Source organism: Phascolarctos cinereus, unplaced genomic scaffold (genome assembly GCF_003287225.1).
Source record: "Phascolarctos cinereus isolate Bilbo 61053 unplaced genomic scaffold, phaCin_HiC Scaffold_4;HRSCAF=312, whole genome shotgun sequence".
NCBI lineage: Eukaryota > Metazoa > Chordata > Mammalia > Diprotodontia > Phascolarctidae > Phascolarctos > Phascolarctos cinereus.
The window spans coordinates 169,820,161-169,843,347 of NW_027555847.1; the positions used below are offsets into that span (position 1 = coordinate 169,820,161).

Genomic DNA, 23,187 nt, shown 5'->3' on the forward strand with positions numbered 1-23,187 from the left:
ATTAAACACTAATTGTATGGTGCTAAATGCAATAAGGATTTAGAGAAAAGCAAGGCCTGGATGGGTTCAAATTGTTGTCAGAGGCTTCATGGAGAAGATAGGGCTTGAGGAGGACCTTGACAGTTAGGTAAGGTTTGGATAGAAAGAAAGAAGAGGGCAGTTTAGGTTAGGAGAATGTCATGGGGGAGCCATGGCAGGGGAAAAGGTAAGTTTCTGGAAAAGACGGAACTTTTTTCTGACTGTCATAATGGGGAATGCTGAGGGTAAGATTTAATGTGTTTGTGTAGGGAGATGGCATGTAGCCAGTAAATTTTCTTTGCAGTTGAATTTAGCATGAGGAACTTTTTTTTCAGTAGCGTAGTCTTTACTGAGTTGGATCAAGGCATCATATTTATTGAATTTTGGTTTAACTGGAGACATTTAATTTGTATTATTTAATGGAGTAAGATCTGCATAATCTACCAGTCAGTCTCCTGCTTCCATGTTTAACTTGAATCTCTTATTAATAGATTAAGCCTATGAATGTGGAATATTTAATGATGGATGCCTCTATCTTGCTACCTCCAACTGGAACACCTTTAACTGGGATTGACTTTGTCAAGCGATTGCCGTGTGGTGATGTGGAAAGAACCCGTAGAGTGAGTATGCTTTAATTTTTCTCCCCAAAATTCAGTTACACAGAGTAGCTTTTGAGTATGAGGTGAAAAGTACTTGGTCACAGGAAAATATGTACTCTAGGCAGCTGTGGACAGAGTACTGTGCCTCAGGAAGAGCTGAGTTCAAATCCAACCTCAGACACTTGCTAATTGTGTGACCCTAGGCAAGTCACTTAACTGCCATCTGCTTCAGTTTCTTCAGTTGTAAAATGGAGATCATAACAGCACCTAACTCATAGGGTTGTTGTGAGTATCGGATGATACGCACATAGTAGGTCCTTTAAAAATGCTTGTTCCCTCCTCTTCCCTAACATTTGTTGTGACACTGTGAGAAGAAACCACAAATTACCTGTCAGGCAATCTAAGCTTTCTGTAGAATAATTAAATTGTTTATACATTCAGATCTGAATTCGTTTCCTTTGGCACTGAGTATTAATTAAAAGAGGAGTTGACCTGGGCAATCTAAAATAAAGCACAGAGAACTGAGCATTGTGGGAAATAAGAGGTAGTTGAATACCCAGTGTCAAAGTACAAATGAACTCCATACTCCTTGATGATTTGTTGGTAAGAAATCTATTTTGTCTTGGTTTAAGCACAATCATATGTCATTGTGATTCATGTTTGTCTGTGGGAGAAAATGTGTAAGAAAGTAGATGAATTCCTAGAACACTCTGTAAAGTGTTCTTTTCTTATCAGCGCATATTCTAAAGCATTTAGTTTAGGAAACTGTCTCTGCACTGTTCACGGTATTTTATCTTACTCTGTAAGATCATGGTTTCTTTTCTTAGAAAGCACTCAAATCTTTTCCTAGAAAGTCATTCCATGGAGGCAATTAATATTAATGGATGTTTTAGAGAAATTCACTGAAGTAAGCACCTATTATCAGGGTGCATGTTTCTTTTAACTTAAGCCATATATATAACCATAGAGCCATTGATGGTTTACTTATTGTTTTCTAAAAGGTAATAGTCATTTCCTAAGTATTCAACAAAAAAAAGCTGTTGCTATCCTCATTGTTTCTTTCTCATCATGTAAAGTATTTTCTCTTTTTCTCTATTCCTATAATTCTGTTATCTATTACTTCTGTAAAATGTGGAAGTAACATTAAAAACATTTTTCTTACTGTATCTACTTTCACTATTGTCTAACCAAACCTACAGATCTCAACACAGGATCCAGCCCTTTTGAGAACTTCTGCCTGTGTACATGTCTCTTTGATGTACTTTGAATGAGCCCTTTAGAGGTCTGCAGTGTATAAAAAATTACCTGGTAGAGTTTATTTCATTTCAATCGGACATCAGTTTAGGTGAAACAGAATCCATTTGGCATTGAATGACTGCTTCTGATCTAAGGTAGCATTTCAGTAACTTATTGATTTTTCTTATTTTACTCATTGAACATTTTATTGAAATTAGAGGGGTTAACTTTAAACTTTGTTGTTTCTCCCCAGCCTTAACATCCAGCAGACAGGGAAGTAATAGGAAAATATTATTACCTTTACAAAAAGTTACCTTGTGTAGTAGAATCACCTGGTTTGGACCAGAAAGTTTCAGGAAATCATAGGCGTTCAGGAATGCTACTCTGAGTTAAACTCTTTGAAACCTCATTTTAGTTTATACTTAACAAGTTTCTCCTCAACATTTGCCCAGACATCCTTTGTTTAATAAGATCTTTTACTGGTGGACTCAGGTGGAGCAGGCCTAATTGGACCCTTTCTCCTCCATATTCCTGCCAATACCTCCTTCTCCCTACCCAGGGGTCAAGGGCCAGGCCCCTTCAGTGTGCCCACCCAGAGCAGACATAGCCTTTCACACTACGACAGTCCTTCTGGTAAGATATTGGACATTCTTCTGTGCCTTGACACTGCACCTTCCATCCTACAAGGCTTTCCCATTTGTCCTGATACTATATCCTGGAGGACCCCTGGCATTATCATCTGATTTGCTGATGCACCCTAAGGACCATACAGCTTTGCTCTCTGCACTGCAGTGAAACTCTTCTTTATGTATTTCCCCTAATAAGAATGTGAGCCAGGGGAATTGATTTTATATTTCAAGCACGTAGCACAGTGTTTGACATACAGTAAATGTTTAACAGGTGCTTTTTCGTTCATTCATTCAAAAAGCAGCATATTAAAATAGCTTTAAGAGTCTGATAGCTCATCTTTATCATGGCCATTTACTAAATGATCACAGTGTGTTTGACTATTTTGTGAAAAGAAGTGATTGTTTTTGTTGGGTAGATTTTTGTATCAGGACCCATGGGGGAATGAAGAGGCATCCGTAGTATTGGAGGGCATGAGGAGGAGAAAAGGATGGGATTTTCTGGATATTCGGGAAACTAGACATTGGAGTTACCTAATATCTAAGTGCCACCTGTTGTGGTGTTCTAAAGTATACCATTAGATCAGCAGTTCCCCTAACTTGAGAGTTGTAGTCATTTATAAGTTCCTCAAAGATCCATGCTTTCTGTTTTCTTTTGTATCCTCACAGCTTTCTTTCTGAGAATAGAATGCCCAGTAAATTATTGATTCTTAGCAGTGCTCTTATGTCAAGTGCCAGGAGAGTTACCATAAGCTTTGGGGTTCCTTTACATCACCATTTGGGAGAACTACAAAATATTTAAAGGTCACAATCTGTTCTCACAGCAGGAAGGACTCTTAAGTGAAATGCAGTGGGGTGATTTTGGTTGTGGATAGGCAGAATTGATTTTTTAAAATTTTGTTTTTTATTCTGAACTTGAACACCAAAACAATATCATTTCCATATATACAACAGAACACAAAAATGAAACTTAGTCTCCGTTTCATACCCCTTGCTCTTAAAAAAAAAGCGTATAATAATTTCTACATGTTACTTTCCTTCCTTCCTTCTTTCTTTCTTTCTTTCTTTCTTTCTTTCTTTCTTTCTTTCTTTCTTTCTTTCTTTCTTTCTTCTTTTGCTTGGCAGTTAGGGTTAAGTGACTTGCCCAGGTCACACAGCTAGTAAGTGTCAAATGTCTAAGGTCAGACTTGAACTCAGATCCTCCTGACTCCAGGGCCAGTGCTCTATCCACTGCACCACCTAACCGTCCCCACATGTTACTTTCAAGACTATCCTCTTCATCTGTGCTTCCTTCTGAACTTTCTCCTGTTCTCTTCTTTACATTTTAAAAAATGTTGCAGTGATCCTTTTTTTTTTATATTAGCATTGCTAAACCTCTCTATCCCCTTGTTCTGCCTAATTAAAAACATGGAGGGAAAACCCTGTTAACAAACAGATATAATCAAACAAAACAAATCCACACAGTTACTATGGTTCACAAATGTATGTGTCTTTCTGTTCTTTGAATCCATCACCTTTCTGTCAGGTAGTGGCTAAGTGCTTCCTCATAGGCCTATTAGAGACTTTGACCAGAGTTCTTAAGTCTTTCAGAGTTGTTTTTTTGTTTTTTAGCAATATCATTGTATAAATTATTCTCCTTTTGTTCACTTCACTGCATTAATTCTTATTCCCCAGGATTCTTTGGAATTATCTTTTTTTATAATTTCTTATGGTGAAATAACACTATGTACCACATTTTGTTTAGCCGTTCCTCAGTTGATAGTCATTCCCTTGGCTTCCAGTTCTTTTTTTTTTTCTTTTTAATTCCCCCTTTCAGCATCTGGAAGTTGGTTCTCCTTGAAACTATTCTTTGCTGGTACTATCTTCCATCTTAACTGTGTGTATACATGCCTGTGCACATACATACTTGATGTATGTCCATGTGTGTTTTTGTTCAGCCCTATTTTCTCTGGTTCAGAGAAGACCAAAGCTCATCTGACACCCATTTTCCCTACTTCTTCTGTGTTTGTATGCCCTTCTCAAGTACTCATGTGTTACAAGTATTTCATGAAAAATGTCTATGTTCTTTTTTCAGAAATACTTGAAAATCCCTTGTTGCAGATAAATTGATTCAAGAATATGAACAATTCTCAAAATAAGAATTGCAAATTGTTATTATTATTATTATTATTTTAGGCAGTTGGGGTTAAGTGACTTGCCCAGGGTCACACAGCTAGTGTCAAGTGTTTGGTCTGAGGCCACATTTGAACTCAGGTCCTCCTGACTTCAGGGCCAGTGCTCTATCTAGTGCGCCACCTAAATGCCCTCTAGAATTGCAAATTATTAACCAGTATGTGAAAAAATGCTCCAAATCACTATTAACAAGAGAAATGCAATTTTAAAAAATGCTTAGATTTTACCTCATACCCAGCAAATTGGCAAAGATAAGAAAAAGTGGGAGTAGTTAATGTTGGAGAGATTATGGAAAGATAAGCACATGAATTCATCGTTGGTAGGCCTGAAAATTAGTACAACCATTTTGAAAAACAATTTGGGATTATGCAAATAAAGAGTTGAAAATGACCATAACTTTTGACCTAGTGGTTCCACTATTAGACATATATCCTAAGGGGGCCATTTTTTAAATAATTAATTAGTCGATTTTTTTCAGAGATTTATTATTTCTCCTTCTCACTCTCTCCCAAATTGGACCCAAAAAAAGACTGTCAATACAAATAAACATAATCCAGCAAGACAAATTTTTGTGTTGATCATGTCCAAAAAGGTATGTCTCATTATGCATTTTAAGTCCATCACCTCTTTGGCAAGAGGAAGGTTGTCACTTTCATTGTCACTTCCTCTGGGACTCATAGATTATCATTGCATTGATCAGAGTTCCAAAGTCTTTTCAAAGTTTTTCAAGAGGTCATTGATTAAAAAAAAAAGTCTCTATATTCATGAAAATATTTATAGCAATACTTTTTATAGTAGCAAAGAACTGGAAACAAAATAGATGACTGTCCGTTGCGGAATAGATAAACAAATTGAAATACATCAATGTAGTAGAATATTACTGTGCTGTAAGAAAGAACAAATATGAATACTGAGAAGCATAAAACACTTACATAAAGTGATGGAAAATGAAGTAAGCAGAGCCAAGAAAACTATATACAAAAGAAAGAACCAACACCACAAAATAATTGAAGATAAACATTGTAAAATTATAAAGAACAAACTTGGCCCCAGCAAAGCCAACTGTCCCTATATCTTCGCAGAAGTCAGAGGTTTGTTGATCTGGAATATTACGTGTATATTTTCAGATTTTTTTTCCTGAATTGATCAGTTTTGCTTGTTTTCTTCTTCCCCTTTTAAAAAAAATATTTGTTATATGATATGACTGTGTGAGGGGAACTAGAGGGATGAGGGGTACATTTAGGCTTTATGAAAACAAAAGATAACAAATTTTTTTAAAAAGAGTCTTTTTTTGCATTAAATATCCACTTTTTTTCTCATGTGGCATTATACTCAGCTTTGCAGGGTAAGTTGTTCTTGATTATAAGCCCATATCTTTTGTCTCTTGGAATACGAGCTCTCCTTTTATCTATGGCAGAAGCTGCCAGATCAATCTTGTCTGTTGGACTTTGGTATTTGAACTGCTTCTTTCTGGATTCCTGCAATATTTTTTCCTTTGATATGGGAGTTCTGGATTTTGGCTATGACATTTCTGGGACTATTCCTTTTGGGGCTTCCTTCAGTGGATTCTTTTTGTCTTTACTGTGCTCCTTTGTTCTAATATTTCTTGCTATCTCAGAGTTATTAGTTTCTGTTTTATCTATTCTAATTGTCAGGGAATTCATTACTTGGGTAAGGTTTACCACTTTCTGTTCTAAAATATTCTCCTTCCAATTCTTAGCCTCTATTTCATTTTTTGTATCTATATTTCTTCCTTTTGAGTCTTGTTTTTAGTTTGAAGCAATTCCTAGGTTGGATTTTGACCATATCTGGATCTACAATAATACTTTATAGTAATAGGAGGATTTTTTGTTTGTTTGTTTTTGTTCCAGGCAGAAAACATCCTAGTGCATTGTTGGTGGAGCTGTGAATTAGTGCAAGTATTGTAGAAAAACACTTTGGCATTATGCACATTGAGAGGCCGAAATGTCCGTAATCTTTGACTCAGCAATTCTGCTACTAGACATATACCCCAAGGAAGCCAGTTATTTTAATAATTAGTTAATTTCTCAGACGTTTATTATCTCTCCCTCCCACTCCAGACTTAGTTCCTGAACTGGGGCTTTGTGCAAGGCCCAGGCTTCCCTTCTGCTGCACTTTTGAGTGTGGTGTTTGGCTCTGCTTGGTCTTAGCCAGTGATCTGAATTTCTGTGCTGACTGACCTCCACCTCCTGAAGGTTAGACCCTTTGGGGTTCATAGAATTAAATGTTTAAAGCCCTTTATGATATCACACAACAGGGTGCTAGGGATCTTCAAGTTCTGGTATGTCTCTTCTAAACATTTCTTTCCAACATTGATTGCTGCAGCTCCTGGCGGCCTCCATGGTCCTTGCTGTGGGTTTCTGATGGTACTCTGAACTTGTCTCCAGCACACAAGAGACTTTTGAGCTTCATTCGTCCCTAGAATCATTCTTTGAGATTACCATTCTCATTTCCCTAGGCCAACAATTACTTTATTGGAACCCCTCTTTCTTACTGTCTTTTTTCTTTTTTTTCTTTTCTTTTAGGCAGTTGGGGTTAAGTGACTTGCCCGGGGTCACACAGCTAATGAGTGTCAAGTGTTTGGTCTGAGGCCGGATTTGAACTCAGGGCCTCCTGACTTCAGGGCTGGTGCTCTATCCACTGCCCCATCTAACTGCCCCCATCTTTCTTATTGTCTTTGGGCTTCTTGCTGGCTTTTTGTGCAGTTCTTAGGTGGAAGAAGTAATTTACTGTAGTTTATCATTGAATTTCTTGATCGTTATTCGACCTGTTGTGATTTTAAAATTTTTGCTAGAGTAGGTGTGGGGCAGCTTATCTACCTGTCTCTATTTGAGTAGCACCCAAATTCCACCTCAGAATTGTACATACAGCCAACCGGAAGCCCACAGGCAGTAAGAAAGAGGGTTGCTAATAAAGTTAGCATTGGCCCAGGAAAGAAAATAGTGATCTCAAAGTGATTCTAGGGACAAATGTAGCCTTGAGAGTTCTGTGTGTCTAGAGGCAATAAGTCAGGAAGTAGGAGATAGGCAAGATCGAAGCTAATGAACTGTTTTTTTGTTGTTGTTTCTTCAAGTAAGTAAGCATATATTTAGTGTGTATGTGCCAGCCACTCTGCTAAGAAGTGGGGATACAAAGAAAGGTAAAAATAGTCCCTACCCTCAAGGAGCTTTCATTCTTTTTTTGTTTTCATTTAAAAAATTATTTTATTTCCAGAAGTTTTCCCTTCCTCCTTCTCTTCCCCTGCCCGTTGAGAAAGCAAGAAATATGACATCAATTATACAGATGAAGTCATACAAAATGTATTAGCCATGTTACAAAAAAAAAGCAAGAAAAATAAAGTAAAAAAAAGTAAGTTTCATCATTTCTCTCTTTGGAAGTAGATAGTGTTTTTCATCATGGGTCCTTTGGAACTGTCGTGGATTGTCTTGATCAGAGGAGCTAAGACTTTCACAGTTGGTCATCTTTACAGTACTAATGAACTAAGTTTAGAAAAGTTTCATTTTATTGTTTAAATGGCTTAAATTATTGGAATGTTTCCATAGTATTCCTCATTCTTTTACTTTTCCAAGACTTTTTAAAATATGGCAGGCATTCCTAGTAAGTTAAAATCTCTGTAAATGTCAGGATGCCTTGGAATAATATGCTTTGAGTTAGGGCCAAAGGGAGTATATATTGTGCTTGATTGTGGACTTATTTTATTAGTTTTGAATTGGGGGGGGGAATATTCAAAGAATATTGCAGATGGTTGTCAAAGAGTTTTTGAAGTCCAGTTATATTTACTCAGTAGAATTGCTATAACTTTTAGGAAGTCAACTATTTTAAAAGTTGTCAAGGGAGTTTTAAAAGCATTTATCAATAAAGTTTAGAATTTTTTTACATCTGGCAACAAAATCAAATTTTTTCTTTACATTTTTCTGCTAGATACTAAATGTAAGAACACCAATGGTGATTTCAGAGTTAAGTATTTTAAAAAGATATGTTTTATTTAAAGTAATGTTACTATTGTTGATATTTGATAATGACATTTTACCAGGCTTAGGCTGGGTACCAGAACTGTATCCTTATTCACAACACATTCTGTCCAAACTTTGGGTAGCATATTTTAGGTGTTCCTTATGCAGTCTATTTGGGAAGGCATCATGGTAGAGGAAAGAGTGATGGATTTGGAATCAGAGGACCTACATGTGCATTCCAGCTCTGCTACTGCTGAAGTGACCTTGGGCATATTACTTAACCTCTTTAGGCTCTTAATTTCATTATCTGTAAAGCAAAAAAGTTGAACTGGGTGACCTTAAGAGGCCCCAGCAACTTAAATCTGTGATACTATGATTCAGAAATGGAAAAGAAACAGTGGCTGAAGCTATCTAACTTCTTAATTTCTCCCTCTGACCAACAATGAAATGTAAAGCTCCTTGAGGGGAAGGACTGGGTTTTTTTTTCTTTTTTTTGTTCTTGTATCCACAGTGCCTAGCACAAAGTTGACGCTTAATAAATACATCACGATTATATGCAAATACATGTTGAGTAATGTTGTAATTTGAGATTTAACCTTGAAGAAGGCAAGGAAGAAAAGGATTTTATATGTAAGACAGTATCTTCCATTCCTTTTCAGTATAAAAATAATTTTTTAACATTAAAAAAAATTTTAATTAAAAATCTTTCATCTCTCTCTCACCTTTCCTCCACCCCAATTGAAAAAAAGAAAGACAAATTCCTTGTAACAAATACTTATAATCAAGCAAAACAAATTCCTTCATTAGCTCTGCCAAAAAATGTCTCTATCTGCACCTTGAGTCCATCACCTCTCTCTCAGTAGGTGGGTAGTATGTTTCATCGTGAATCCTTTAGAATTGTAGTTGATCATTTCATTGATCAGAGCTCTTAAGTCTTTCAAAGATATTTCTCTTCAGAGTTTTGGACAAATCGTTATTTTTTAAATTGTTTTCTTGATTTTGCTCACTTCACTCTTTATCAATTCATCATTTTCTTATAGCACATTCTGTCACATTTATATGTCATAATTTGTTCAATTATTCCTCAGTTGATAGATACCCTTCTTATTGGCCCAGTTCCTGAGTTCAAATCTGGCCTCAGATGCTTATTAACGGTGTTATCCTGGGCAAGTCCCTTAACCCTGTTTGCCTCAGTTTCATCATCTGTAAAAGGAACTGGAGAAGGAAATGGCAAATCACTCCAGTATTTTTGCCAAGAAAACACCAAATGGGGTCACAAAGAATTGAACACAACTGAAACAACTGAACAACAACTACAAAACTCCTTATTTTCCAGTTTGTGGCCATCACAAAAAGAGTTGCTACACATTTTTTTAATACACATAAATCTTTTTCTTCTCTTCTTTTATCCCATTGACATGTAGACCTAGTAGTAATCAAAGGATATGCACAGTTTAGTGACTCTGGGGGGATATTCCAAATTGCTTTTCATAATAACTGGACAAGTTCACAACTCTACCAGCAATGCATTATTTTACATGTTTTCCCTAAGCCTTTCTAGCATTTGACATTTTCCTTAGCAAAGGAAATCTTAAAATATATTAATCCACCTTTCCCTGGTATTCTTAAAAGTAAGATTATAAGTGATATCTTTATTTAACATACTTTTACTTTTTCCGTGTTTTTTTCCTCTTCATTCATACAGAAACCTCCAGTCTATTTTTCTTTATCATAGCCATGAAGAAATTGAAGGTTTCCTTTTTTGGGGGGAGGGGGTGGCAGGAGATTGTGGGAGAGGCACTAATTTAACAATGATTTTGAAAGTAGATTTTCTGTATTTAGACTGAGGTCCTCAGTCTTCCCAAACTAAACTCTCTAATAAGTGGAATCCTCATCATATTTTGAGAAATAACATGCATTAAAATTGATATGTTCGGAAGTTAGGCATATTTCTCAAGTGGGTCTCTTCATGACTACAGTAGTAAACATACACAAACCAGAATCACTTCTCAAGACATTTGAAAATCATTAAACTTGGAAAATTTAAAGTTGTTAAATTTTCAAATTAGAAATTTGTTTGCATCTTAACTCCTTCCAGAACTAACTCTTGTTAGCAATCCATGTAAATATTTGATTCTATAGGGATTTTACATAATAATGCATGTAAGTTTTTGAGTCTATAAGAATTTTCTTTATATTTAGTAATTTTGTTGAATTTGTCTTTTTGTGTTGGAAATGAGGCAGAATGGAGTAGTAGAGATCTGGTCTTGAGGTGAGGAAGACTTGAATATAAGTCTTACCTCTACCACATACTGGCTGTGTGACCCTGGGCAAATGACTTCAATTCAGCACTCTAGGCAAATGTCTAAGAGTACAAGGTGCTGACCAGCATTTTAGAAGTTATCTGGCTAGTTGGTATCCTATTATTTGTGTTGAAAGAGAAGTGAATCAAGAATATCATGATTTCTCAGGCCTTTATTTTTTTTTCTGCATAGGGTTGGTGAAGAAAGAGATAAATGTATATAAATCTTATATCAGAATCCCTAATTTAATAGCAAATTGGAAGTCTGAAAAATCAAAGGAGAGAAATAAATTCAAAGTAAGAAAATTGTTGAACTAATAAATAAAGTTAGGAGCTGGTTTATTAAAAAAATCCAATAAAATAGATATATCATTGGTTAATTTTATAGAAAAAAGAAAACAAAATTGCCAGTATCAAAAATGAAAAGGATGAATTCACCAATGAAGAGGAAATTACAGCAATTATAAGGAGCTATTTTGCCCACTTATATGCCAATAAATCTGACAATTTAAGTGAAATGGAAGAAGAATATTTACAAAAATATAAGTTGCCCAAATTAACAGAAGAAGAAGTAGAACACTTAAATAACCCTATTTTAGAAAAAGAAATTGAACAAGCCATCAGTGAGCTCACTAAAAAAAAAAATCCCCAGGGCCAGATGGATTCACAAGTGAATTCTACGAGACATTTAAAGAACAATTCTATATAGACTACTTGGAAAAATAGGCGAAGGAGGAGTCCTACCAAATTCCTTTTATGACACAAATATGGTGTTGATACCTAAACCAGGAAGAACCAAAGCAGAGAAAGAAAACTGTTTCTTTCCCTAATGAATATTGATCCAAAAAATTTAAATAAAATACTAGCAAGGAGATTACAGCAATATATCACAAAGATCAGACACTATGACTAGGTAGGATTTACATCAAGAATGGAGATCTGGTTCAATATTACAAAAAATATCAACATAATTAACCATATCAATAGAAAACCAACAAAAATGATTATCTTCAATAGATACAGAAAAACCTTTGACAAAATACAACACTCATTCCTATTAAAAAGTCTAGGAAGTCTAGGAATAAATGGAGCCTTCCTTAAAATGTTAAGTAGTGTTTATCTGAAGCCAACAGCAAGTATTATCTGTAATGGGACCAAGATAGAATCCTTCCCAGTAAGATCAGGGGTGAAGCAAGGATGCTCATTTTCATGACGGTTATTCAGTATATTAGAAATGCTAGCTATAGCAATAAAAGAAAAAGAAATTGAAGAAATAGGCAATGAGAAAACAAAACCATCACTCTTTGCAAATGATATGATGGTATACCTAGAGAATCCTAGAGAGTCAACTACAAAACAGGTTGGAATAATTAATAATTTTAGCAAAGTTACAGGATTTAAAATAGATCCACATAAAACAGCATTTCTATATGCTGCCAACAAATCTCAGCATTAATAGATAGAGAAATTCCATTTAAAATAACTGTAGACAATATAAAATATTTGGGAAACTACCTGCCAAGATAAACCCAGCAACTATATTAACACAATTACAAAATACATTTCACACAAATAAAGCCAGATTAAACAATTGGAACAATATAGCTCATGGGTAGGCCAAGACAATATAACGAATTCTCCCTAAATTAATATACTAAGTGCCACACCAACTACCAAAAATTATTTTAGAGCTAGAAAGAGTAATGACAAATTCATCTGGAAGAACAAAAGGTCAAGAATATCAAGGGAATTAATGGAAAAAAATGTGAAAGAAGGTGGTCTGGGCATACCAGATCTCAAACTGCATTGCAAAGCAGTAATCATCAAAACAATCACGTACTGGCTAAGAAATAGAACAGTACATCAGTGGAATAGATTAGGTACACAATACATAGTAGGAAATGACCATAGTAATCTAGTGTTTGATAAACCCAAAGATCCAAACTTTTGGGACAAGAACTCTGACAAAAATTGCTGGGAAAACTGGAAAGCAGTTTGGCAGAAACTAGGTGTGGACCAACATCTCACAATGTGTACTACGGTAAGGTCAAAATAGATACATGATGTAGACATAAAGAGAATGCCATAAACAAATTAGGGGAGAATGGAATGTCAGACCTATGGATAAGGGAAGAATTTATTATCAAATGAGATAGAGAGCATTACAGAATATAAAATAGATAATTTTGAGTACATTAAATTGAAACGGTTTTGCACAAATAAAACAAAACCAAATGCAGCCAAGATCAAAGGAAAGCTGAAAATAGGGAGAAAATTATTGATAGCAAGTTTCTCTGATATAGACCTCATCTCTCAAAAGTATAGATAACTGAGTCAAATTTACATTAATATAAGTTAGTCTCCAATTGATAAATGGTCAAAGGATATGAACAGGCAGTTTTCAGATGAAGAAATCAAAGCTATCTCTAATCATATGAAAAAATGCTTGCAATCTCTACTTATTAGAGAAATGCAAATTTCTGAGGAACCATCTCACACCTAACAGATTGGCTATCAGGACGAAAAAGGAAAATGACAAATGTTGGAAGGGATGTGGGAAAATTGGGACACTAAAGCACTATTGGTGGAGTTGAGTCATCCATTCTGGAGAGAAATTTGAACTGTGTTCAAAGAGCCATAAAGCTCTGCATACCCTTTGACTGAGCAATGCCACTTTTAGGTCTGTATCCCAAAGAGATTTTTCTTTTAAAGGGTTGAGAGAAAGACCTATACTTATAGCAGTTCTTTTTGTGGTGGCAAAGAATTGGAAATTGAGGAGATGCCCAGCAATTGGGGAACTGGTGAACAAGTTGTAATACATGATTGTGATAGAATACTATTGAAATTATGAGGAGGATGCTGTCAAAAAAACCTGAAAAGACTTACATGAACTGATGCAAAGTGAAGTGAGCAAAACCAGGAGGATGTTGTACACAGTAACAGCAATATTGTAAAATGTTCAGCTATAGGTGACTTAGTTATTTCCAGCAATACAGAGATCCAATACAATTCCGAAGGATCTGTGATGAAAAATCACCTCTAGAAAAAGAACTGATGAAATCTAAAAGTTGATCATAGCATACTGTTATTTAACTTTCTTTCTTTTCTTTTTTTCTGTCTGTTTCCTTTCACAACATGATTAATATAGAAATATGTTTTGCATGACTGCACAAATTTCTTGCCTTCTCAATAATGGGAGACAGGAAAGAGGGTTGGAGAAATTTGGAACTCAAAATTATAAAAAATGAAGGTTAAAATTGTTTTTACATGTAATTGGGGAAAATATTAAAATTTTAAAAATAGGCTAAAAAGATAAATCTTGTATCAGGACTTTTTCTCTCTCTCTTTTTTTTTTGGGGGGGGGTGAGTTCAAGGTGAAAAGACAAAAGAACTTGCCTTCAGCCACCGTGAGGGAACAGCTGAGTGCATAGACAAACTTCAAAGACACATGTTGGTAGTTTGTATTGTTGCTTGTGCAAAGTTTGATCAGCACTGATTAGTCCTGCTTCCTCAGAAATGTAGCAGCCTCCTCTTCTTATATATATGCCTTTTAATATTCATAGTGCCTGGTATCTTTAAGCTTGATACTTTTTTTTTATGGGTTTGCATAGGAAACAGGAAATGTAATGGGAGATTTTTATTTTTTTTTTAAATATTCCTGGAAATATTTCCCATTTGTTGTTCATAGTGAAACCAGATGTTTTACCAAAAGGACCTGCGTTTTGAGCCAAATTCAGCACACATTTTGCATTTTGAGGTTTCACTTTTTAAAGAAATGGATTGTATTAAGACATGCAGGATTCAATTTTCACATATCCAGGCCAGGATCTTGCTTAATTTTTCTTTACTTAAGCATGTCTTTTTATACTTTTAGAGTATTGTGCTGTTGACTTGAAAATGAGACTTCTGCTTTTTGAAAATTTGGTAGTGTTTCCTCCATTACATACATGGGCAGAACTTTTCTTTTGAATTCTTAAACTGAAATAACTTGTCAGTGGCCACCTACATCTTGTACTCTGTTAGCTTACTAGGGCAGCTCTGTCACGAGCAGTCTTTACCTAGCATAAATGTATGAGTTTAATTAGAACCTTTGGTTAAGTGGCAATCACTTGGTGTGATTGTTATTTTCTCTGTTTCTTACACATCTTTATGTAGATGCAGACATTTGAAACTTCTTAAAAAAAAATAAAAGCAATAGCATTACTTAAGCCTTTTCTTAGAAAAGCTCAAAGCACAAGCTTGACTTGTTTAAGCTCATTGATGCTCACTTAGGATATTAACCAATGGAAGTTTGTCTTTCTGCCAACAAAAATAATGACTTTTGGGGAAGAATACTTTCCTGTCTATCCTTTTAGCATAGTATAGTAAAAATAAAATTGGACTTGGAATCAAATGATGTGATTTCAAGTCCTGGTCCCATATTTCCTAGCTGTGTGTCTATAGGCAAGCCATTTAACTTCCTCAAGCCTCAGTTTCATCTATGAATTAGAGGTAATAATATTTGTACTATCTACTTCATAGCAAGGGTTATGAAAAAAGTTATATTGGTATTTAAATGAGAACTTTTATAATTTATAATGTTAGAAATAGAAAAGACTTTGAAGTCCACTTGACCAAATCTCTCATTTTAGAGATGAGACTTTACAGTAGACCACAGTTGTGGTGCTATTAGTCTGAACTTCAAAATCTTTTACCACAGAAGTAAAGTGAAATGGGTTACAATGCCCTCATATTCTTATTCTTGATAAACTTGTTACATGGGAATGGGGGCAAAATGGGATTGATGGGCCCACTGATTTTTAGTATTTGAAAAGACATTATCCACATGAACACATTGACTATGGCCAGTAACACTAGGTGACCATTAATTGCTAGGAACTCTCATGTGTGTTTGAAAAAACAGATTTCTTCCTCTTCATATGAAAATAGAGGAATTTCTGTCTGAACAATACTTTTTTGAAGGAAGCAAAAATACAACTTTGCTGATGTTAAAAGAACTTAAGTGTCTTTTTCCTTCGCTGAAAATTTTTGTTGGCAATAAAGGTACAATCAAAGGTGTAATTGAGGGTGGGGGGTGATGATAAGCAAGAGGAGCCTCATAAACCTTTGGCCTGTATGAAAATTAGTTATTTTATACATAATCAACTCCCATTTTCTGCTTCTCTTCATTGTGGATAGCCAAACACTTGCTGTTTTACCTCTGATCTTACTGTCTTCCTTCCTGAGGCTGAATGAGTGCTCATCAGATATGTTATGATGGGGATTCCTTTCAGTTATAGGTTCAACTAGATAGCTGCTGAGTTCCTTTCCAACTGCAAATTCTGTGATTCTCCTTAGCTATTTTAATACTCTGCTAGAGAGTCAACCAAAGAATAGAAAGAAGAGTAAATTCAAATCATTCAGCACCCCAAAGGCAAAGTTATTAGGTAGGAAGTTAAAAATCTTGCCTAAATAATTATTTTTTTTTATCCTCACTTTCTCATAACTTCATTATTACCATGTGTTAACTCTGGGCAATTGAAAGTAAGCAGAGGAGATGGACTCACATTGCAGAATCTATTTTTAGATACAGCTAATTCAGGAATTTGTTTTGGTTGAGAATATATATGTATGTATGTGTATATATATATATATGTATTTTAATTAAGTTTTTATTGGTGTCTTCATTTTCTGACTTCTTCATAGTTTTCCCAAGTATTCCTCCCTCTCCCAGAGAGCCATTCCATATAACAAATAGTATTTTTTAAAGAGGAAAAAAATCAGCAGAAGTAATCAATACATTGAAAAAGTCTAAAAACATATGCAATGTGTAATACCTGTGGACTTCCTAGTTCCACAAAGGGATTGGTTAAGGGTATCTTTTCATATTTCTTCATTTGAGTCCTGCTTGATCTTTATAATTTTGATACATTTACTCAATCTTTTTTATTGTTCTTTTGATTTACATTGTTGTAATTATATATATTGTTTTCTTGGGTTCTGCTCACTTCACTCTGCATCAGTTCATGTAAACTTTCCCTACTTCTCTGTGTTGATCACATACATCATTTCTTTTTTCCCCCATATTTCGATTTATTTATTTTAGTTTTCAACATTCACTTCCACAAGATTTTGAGTTCCAAATTTTCTCCCCATCTCTCCCCTACCCCTACCCCATGAAAGCATGCATTCTGATTACCCCTTCCCTTAATCTGCCCTCTCTTCTATCACCACCACCCCCCTCATCCCCTTTCCCCTTCTATTTTCCTGTGGGGTAAGATAGATTTCTATACCCCATTGCCTGTGTATCTTATTTCCCAGTTGCATGTAAAAACAATTTTTAACATTCATTTTTAAAACTTTGAGTTCCAAATTTTCTCCCTTCCTTCCTCCCCACCTACCTCATTGAGAAGGCAAGCAATTCAATATAGGTTATGCATGTGTAGTCATGCAAAACAGTTCCATAATACTCATGTTGTGAAAGAATATCCTATCCCACCCCCCATTTATTCTGCTCTCTCCTTTGAGCCTGTTCCTCCTCAAAAGTGTTTGCTTCTGATTACCCCTCCCCCTATCTGTCCTCCTTTCTATTACCACCCCCTTATCGCCTTCTCCCCTACTTTCCTGTAGGGTAAGATAGATTTCCATACCCAGTTGAGTGTCTATGTTATTCCCTCCTTAAGCCAAATCTGATGAGAGTAAGGTTCATTCATTCCCTCTCACCTCCCACCTCTTCCCCTCCGCTGTAAAAGCTTTTTGTTGCCTCTTTTGTGTAAGATAATTCACCCCACTCTACCTTTCTTTTTCTCATTCTCCCAGTACATTCCTCTCTCACCCCTTAATTTTATTTTTTAGATATCATTTCTTCATATTCAACTCACCTTATCCCTCTGTCTATATCTGTTACCTCCCACTACCCTAATACTGAAAAAGGTCCCATGACTTACAGATATCATCTTTCTATGTAGGAATGTAAACAGTTCAACTTTAATAAGTCCTTTATGATTTCTCTTTCCTGTTTACCTTTTCATGCTTCTCTTGAGTCTTGGATTTGAAAGTCAATTTCTCTGTTTAGCTCAGGCTTCTCAAGAATGCATTAAATTCCTCTGTGTCATTGAATGTCAATTTTCCCCCCTCATCAATTACACTCAGTTTTGCTGGGTAGATAGATGATTCTTGGTTTTAATCCTAGCTCCTTTGCCCTCCAGATATCATATTCGAAGCCCCCAATCTTTTAATGTAGAAGCTGCTAAATCTTATGTTATCTTGACTGTGGCTCTACTATACTTGAATTGTTTCTCTCTGGCTGCTTGCATTATTTTCTCTTTGACCTGGGAACTCTGGAATTTGGCTATAATATTCCTGGGAATTTTCCTTTTGGGATCTTTTTCAGGAGGTGATCAGTGGATTCTTTCAATTTCTATTTTACCCTCTCGTCTTAAAATCTCAGGAAGTTTTCCTTCATAATTTCTTAAAAGATGATGTTTAGGCTCTTTTTTTGATCATGGCTTTCAGGTAGTTTAATAATTTTAAAATTATCTCTCCTGGATCTATTTTCCAGGTCAGTTGTTTCTGCAATGAGATAATTTCACATTGTTTTCTATTTTTACATTCTTTTGGTTTTATTTTATAATTTCTTGATTTCTTATAGAGTCATTAGTTTCCATTTGCTCCATTCTAATATTTAAGGAATTATTTTTTTCAGTGAGCTTTTGGCCCTCCTTTTCCATTTGGAAGTTCTGCTTTTTAATGCATTCTTCTCTTCATTGGCTTTTTGGACCTTTTTTGCCATTTAGTGTAGTCTATTGTTTAAGGTATTATTTTCTTCAGTACTTTTTTTGGGTTTCCTTTAGCAATCTGTTAACTCGTTTTTCATGATTTTCTTGCATCATTCTGATTTCTCTTCCCAATTTTTCCTCTACTTCTCTTACTTGATTTGCAAATCCTTTTTGAGCTCTTCCATGGCCTGAGACGAATTCCTATTTTTCTTGGAGGCTTTGGATGTAGAAGCTTTGACTTTGTTGTCTTCTTCTGGTTGTATATTTTGATCTTCCTTGTCACCAAAGTAAGATTCCATAGTTGGAGTTTTTTCCATTGTTTGCTCATGTTCCCAGCCAGTTACTTGACTTTTTAACTCTTTGTTAAGGTAGGGCTCTGCTTCCAGTGTAGAGTGCATACTGTCCCAAACTTCAGGGGTTTTGTGCAGCTGTTTTCAGAGATACTTCTAGGGACCTGTAAGTTTTCAGTTCTCCCAAGGTGATATGATCTAAGCAGAGGTGTTTGCTCCTTTCCTGGCCTGTGCTCTGGTCAGTGACCAACCACAAGCACTCTTTTCTGCCCTGGAGCTGTGAGGAGGGTTCCCTCTTCATGGCTGCTGCAAGCTCTGCTATGCCAGTGCTCCTCCTTGCCCTGGGACTGCCACCCAGGACTGTCATCCAGATCCAAGTGTGAGCAAGCAACAGAGTCCTGCCTCAGTGCCAGCAAAGAGATCCCTGTAATCTCCTCCTGACCAGTTGTTTGATCCCGTTACTGTCTGCGGGCTGAGAGCTCCGGAAGCAGCCTCTGCCATTGCTGCCGCCACCACTACTGTCTCTGCCACCACTGCCCTGGAGCTGCACTGGGGCCAGGGTTGGACTGCACTTCTTTCTTATCCGCGTCGGACAGACCTTTCCTTGCGGACCTTCTAAATTGTCTTTGGCGTTTATGGGTTGAGACATGTGGGAACCACCACAGCTGCCAGTGATTCAGTCTCCTGAGGCCTGCCCTTGGTTTGCTGGGGCCTGTACTGGACTGTGCTCCTCTCTCAGCTTGGTGCAACAGATCTTTCCCATTGACCATCCAGATTGTCTTGGAATGGAAATTTGTTTCACTGTGCTCTAGAATTTGTTGAGAATCATTTTTTTGGTATTTGGAGGGGTTTGGAGGAGAGTTCAAGCGAGTCCCTGCTTTTACTCCACTGTCTTGGCTCTGCCCCCACATAAATCATTTCTTATAGCACATTAATATTCCATGTGCTACAATTCATGTATTCAGGAGCTATGATTTGTTTAGTCATTTCCCAGTTAATGTGTATCTACTCTGTTTCTAATGCTTTGCTATCACAAAAAGTGCTGTTTTAAGACTATGCATATTTGTTAACAAGGTTTTTTTGTTTTTGTTTTTTCCAATGGTTGGGGGAGGGGAAAGGAAATTTGAATTTTGTTCATTGCAAAAATGAAATATATTTTAAAAAATATAGTTGAGAGTAGATTCACTTTGCATCCATGTCTAGGATAGGTCCTGGTTCATATTGGGTACCTAATTGATTGATTACTTCTTCTTGCCATGGAAACCCTGGTTATCCAGGTATATCCTATGCCAGAAGAGTGAGGCTAAAAGAGATAGAGGGGGTGTGTGTGTTTTATCAAGTTGCTGTAACATTTAGGTCTTCCTGCATGATTTTTATGTGGAGTTTTAAATGAGTGACACAGCAATTTTACTGTTTACATATTTTGGTAGGCCATTCGAGTTTTCTTTATGTACCGCTCCCTGTCACTGCAACTACGAGATGAACCTGAGACCCAGTTACCACTGACAAGAGAAGAGGACCTGATAAAAACAGATGATGTCCTGGATCTGAGTAAGTAACCCTTCATTATTAATAGGAACTGTGGAGAAGGCTAACTGCATGCTTTACAGGGGCTAAACAAATAAACATTTGACCTTTGTCTTGCTGTATAGTCATTTTAGTAACTGCACTACATGCGTGTAATATCTACTCTAATTTGAAGAAAGTACACAGGGGTTTTCTCTACTTTGAGGTCAGACTGTGAGTGCCTCTTTTCATTTTTTACATTTCAGTAGTTTTTTCTTTTCCATATCTGCAGAGTAAAACATTGACTGATCATGCCAGATAGTTTCTCCCATCTCTACTTCTACTTTCAACCTGTTAACTATTTTTATTTTATTTGCTTACATCTGTTCTTTTTTCCCTTTCTTCGAACCTTAGACAGACAACTTAATTGTCATGTCTATGCTACCTGTCTCCTTTCCTCTACCTTTGCCATTCTACTGTTTTCATCCCTAATAGATAATAATATTGGTTTCTTCAAGGACATTAGAAGGTATGGATTATGTTGCTTAGTTTGATTGTGATAAAATGTAAAAAAAATTTTCTTGAGTTTAACCGTGAATATTTTCATCAGCAAGGTAAAATTAAATGTCAGAAAACATGCTTGCAAATGCACATTTTTCTCTCTCTCTTTATGGATAGCCAACTGAAGTAAAGGTTCAAAGTACTTTACTTACCAGTTTTAATTGATTAGTTGGTTAGTTGGGATCCTTTCACTGAGCTTTTTGAAGTATTCTCCCATTTGGCCCAAATGTTGTTGAGCCTGAATAAGGCAGTTCTTCCAAACGGTCAACTGAATGAAAGTTTGTTATAGCAGTAAAAGCAAATCTAGTGTTGTGGCCAGATTCAGGGAGGTGATGGGAGAAACTTTGTTTGGTACTGTGTTCTTCTCAAATAATTCCTTGAAGCAGTTTCTTTGAACTTCAGACCCAATGGTTTGAAAGTAAGAAGTAGAAAAAGACTTCTCTTGATGACTATAACATAAATATACAATTTAATTTAGTTCCAATTCCTTATCCTTGAATATAATTTCCAGTAAAAGTGGAAAATTTTAAATCATCCCTTAGAGTATGCACTTCCCCTCTTCCCAGTTTCTTCCCACATTTTTAAGCTTCATAGTGATCGTGGTGCTGAAAGTTGCGTAAGAGCACAAGCTAGAAGAACTATATCAATGCTAGGATTAAATTAATAGTTTTTGTTAAAATCCTCACACATTGCCTGATTTTCCTTTATAGGTGACTAATTTCTTTAAACTTGAAGAGCATTGTAATTTTGCTGTGGTTGCCTTCATTTTGTCCAGATTGTTTCTTAATCCCAAGAACTAAGTAATTTTGAAACATATGGTAATAGTAATAATGTGCTACTCTTTATATAGAGAGGTGATGCTACCAGATCATGCAGTTTCAATTGTTTTTTCCATTGGCAAGAATGAGTTGTCGATGGCATTATCTGTGAACTTTTAGCTTTTCTCTCATAACCAGTTGCACACATTTATGAGACAACTGGCCAAGTATTCCAGTCTATGATCATGAAACACTGTAAAACAAATTTGATTATCTGAGATTCAAACCTGTACCATTGCCTTCATTGGTACTATGTTATAACTAACTGAACAAGCTAGTCATAGATATTTGAAAATTGCAAGTCTAACAGATGTTCCATAACTTTTGTGCAGATGAACTTCTTGGGATTAATATCACTATTGAATATAGTCACTGAAAGTAATGTAAGACCACACTATCATAAATCATAAAACTAGAAGGGAACTCAAGCCACCTACTCCAAATTGCCTCATTTAATTCATGAGGAAATTTAGTTCAGACAGATCGAAATGCACAGTACCATAGCTTACATGCTAAAAACAAATTGTTTTGTTGTTCTACCCTCAAACCTAAGTCTGTGGCCAAATTACAGATTGATGACAGAATTTTAAAAAATTAGAATTATTCTATGTTCTAATTCCTAGTCAAGTTATCATTCTTTATTTCAAAGTTTATTAAGTTTTAGCATGCCATATTTGTAATCCTGAATACTTAACTTTTGGCAAGCTAGAGTTTTTGTCAAGTGGTTGCTCTAGGTTTGTATTAACCTGAAATTGTACTGCCTCCTGAGAGTCAGTTTTGACAACTTTAATCATATGGTTTGTTTCCTATATAAATGGTCTTTTCCATTCCATTTGTTTCAGGGTATCCAGTGTTTATTGTTATAATAAAGGGCAGCTAGCTATAATTAGGGCAGCTAGGTGGCACACTGGGCTTAGAATCAAGAACACTCATCTTCATAAGTTCAGATCTAGCCCTTAGAATTATTATCTGTGTGACCCTGGGCAAGTCACTTAACCCTATTTGCTTCAGTTCCTCAACTATAAAATGAGCTGGAGAAGAAAATGGAAAACTATTCATTATCTCTGCCAAGAAAAACCCAAATGGGGTTAGGAAGAATTGGACATGATTGAAATGACTCAACAGCAGTAACAATAATGTTTATTGTTATGGTCCTATCTATCACTATACGAAAATTCTTTCCATAAAACTGATTCAGTGCTTTCTCATTTATTCTATAATTAGTCTTGTTTAAAACAAAAAGGCAACATTTTCAAAATAGTTATAAACAAAAGAGTAATATGAAAGACTGAAAAATTAGTGATCATTCAACATAAATACACTAAATA

The 23,187-nt window shown here is 35.8% G+C and overlaps 1 protein-coding gene across 4 annotated transcripts in view; it reads left to right on the top strand.

The window, feature by feature from the left end:
- CLEC16A (C-type lectin domain containing 16A) overlaps window positions 1–23,187 on the top strand; it is a 219,587-nt gene that overhangs the window by 86,550 nt on the left and 109,850 nt on the right. For all 4 annotated transcript variants that reach the window (XM_020972509.2, XM_020972508.2, XM_020972507.2 and 1 more), the window contains exons 17-18: window positions 510–638; window positions 20,405–20,525. In XM_020972509.2, coding sequence (XP_020828168.1) covers window positions 510–638; window positions 20,405–20,525 — 250 coding nt within the window. The remainder of the gene's footprint in view (window positions 1–509; window positions 639–20,404; window positions 20,526–23,187) is intronic.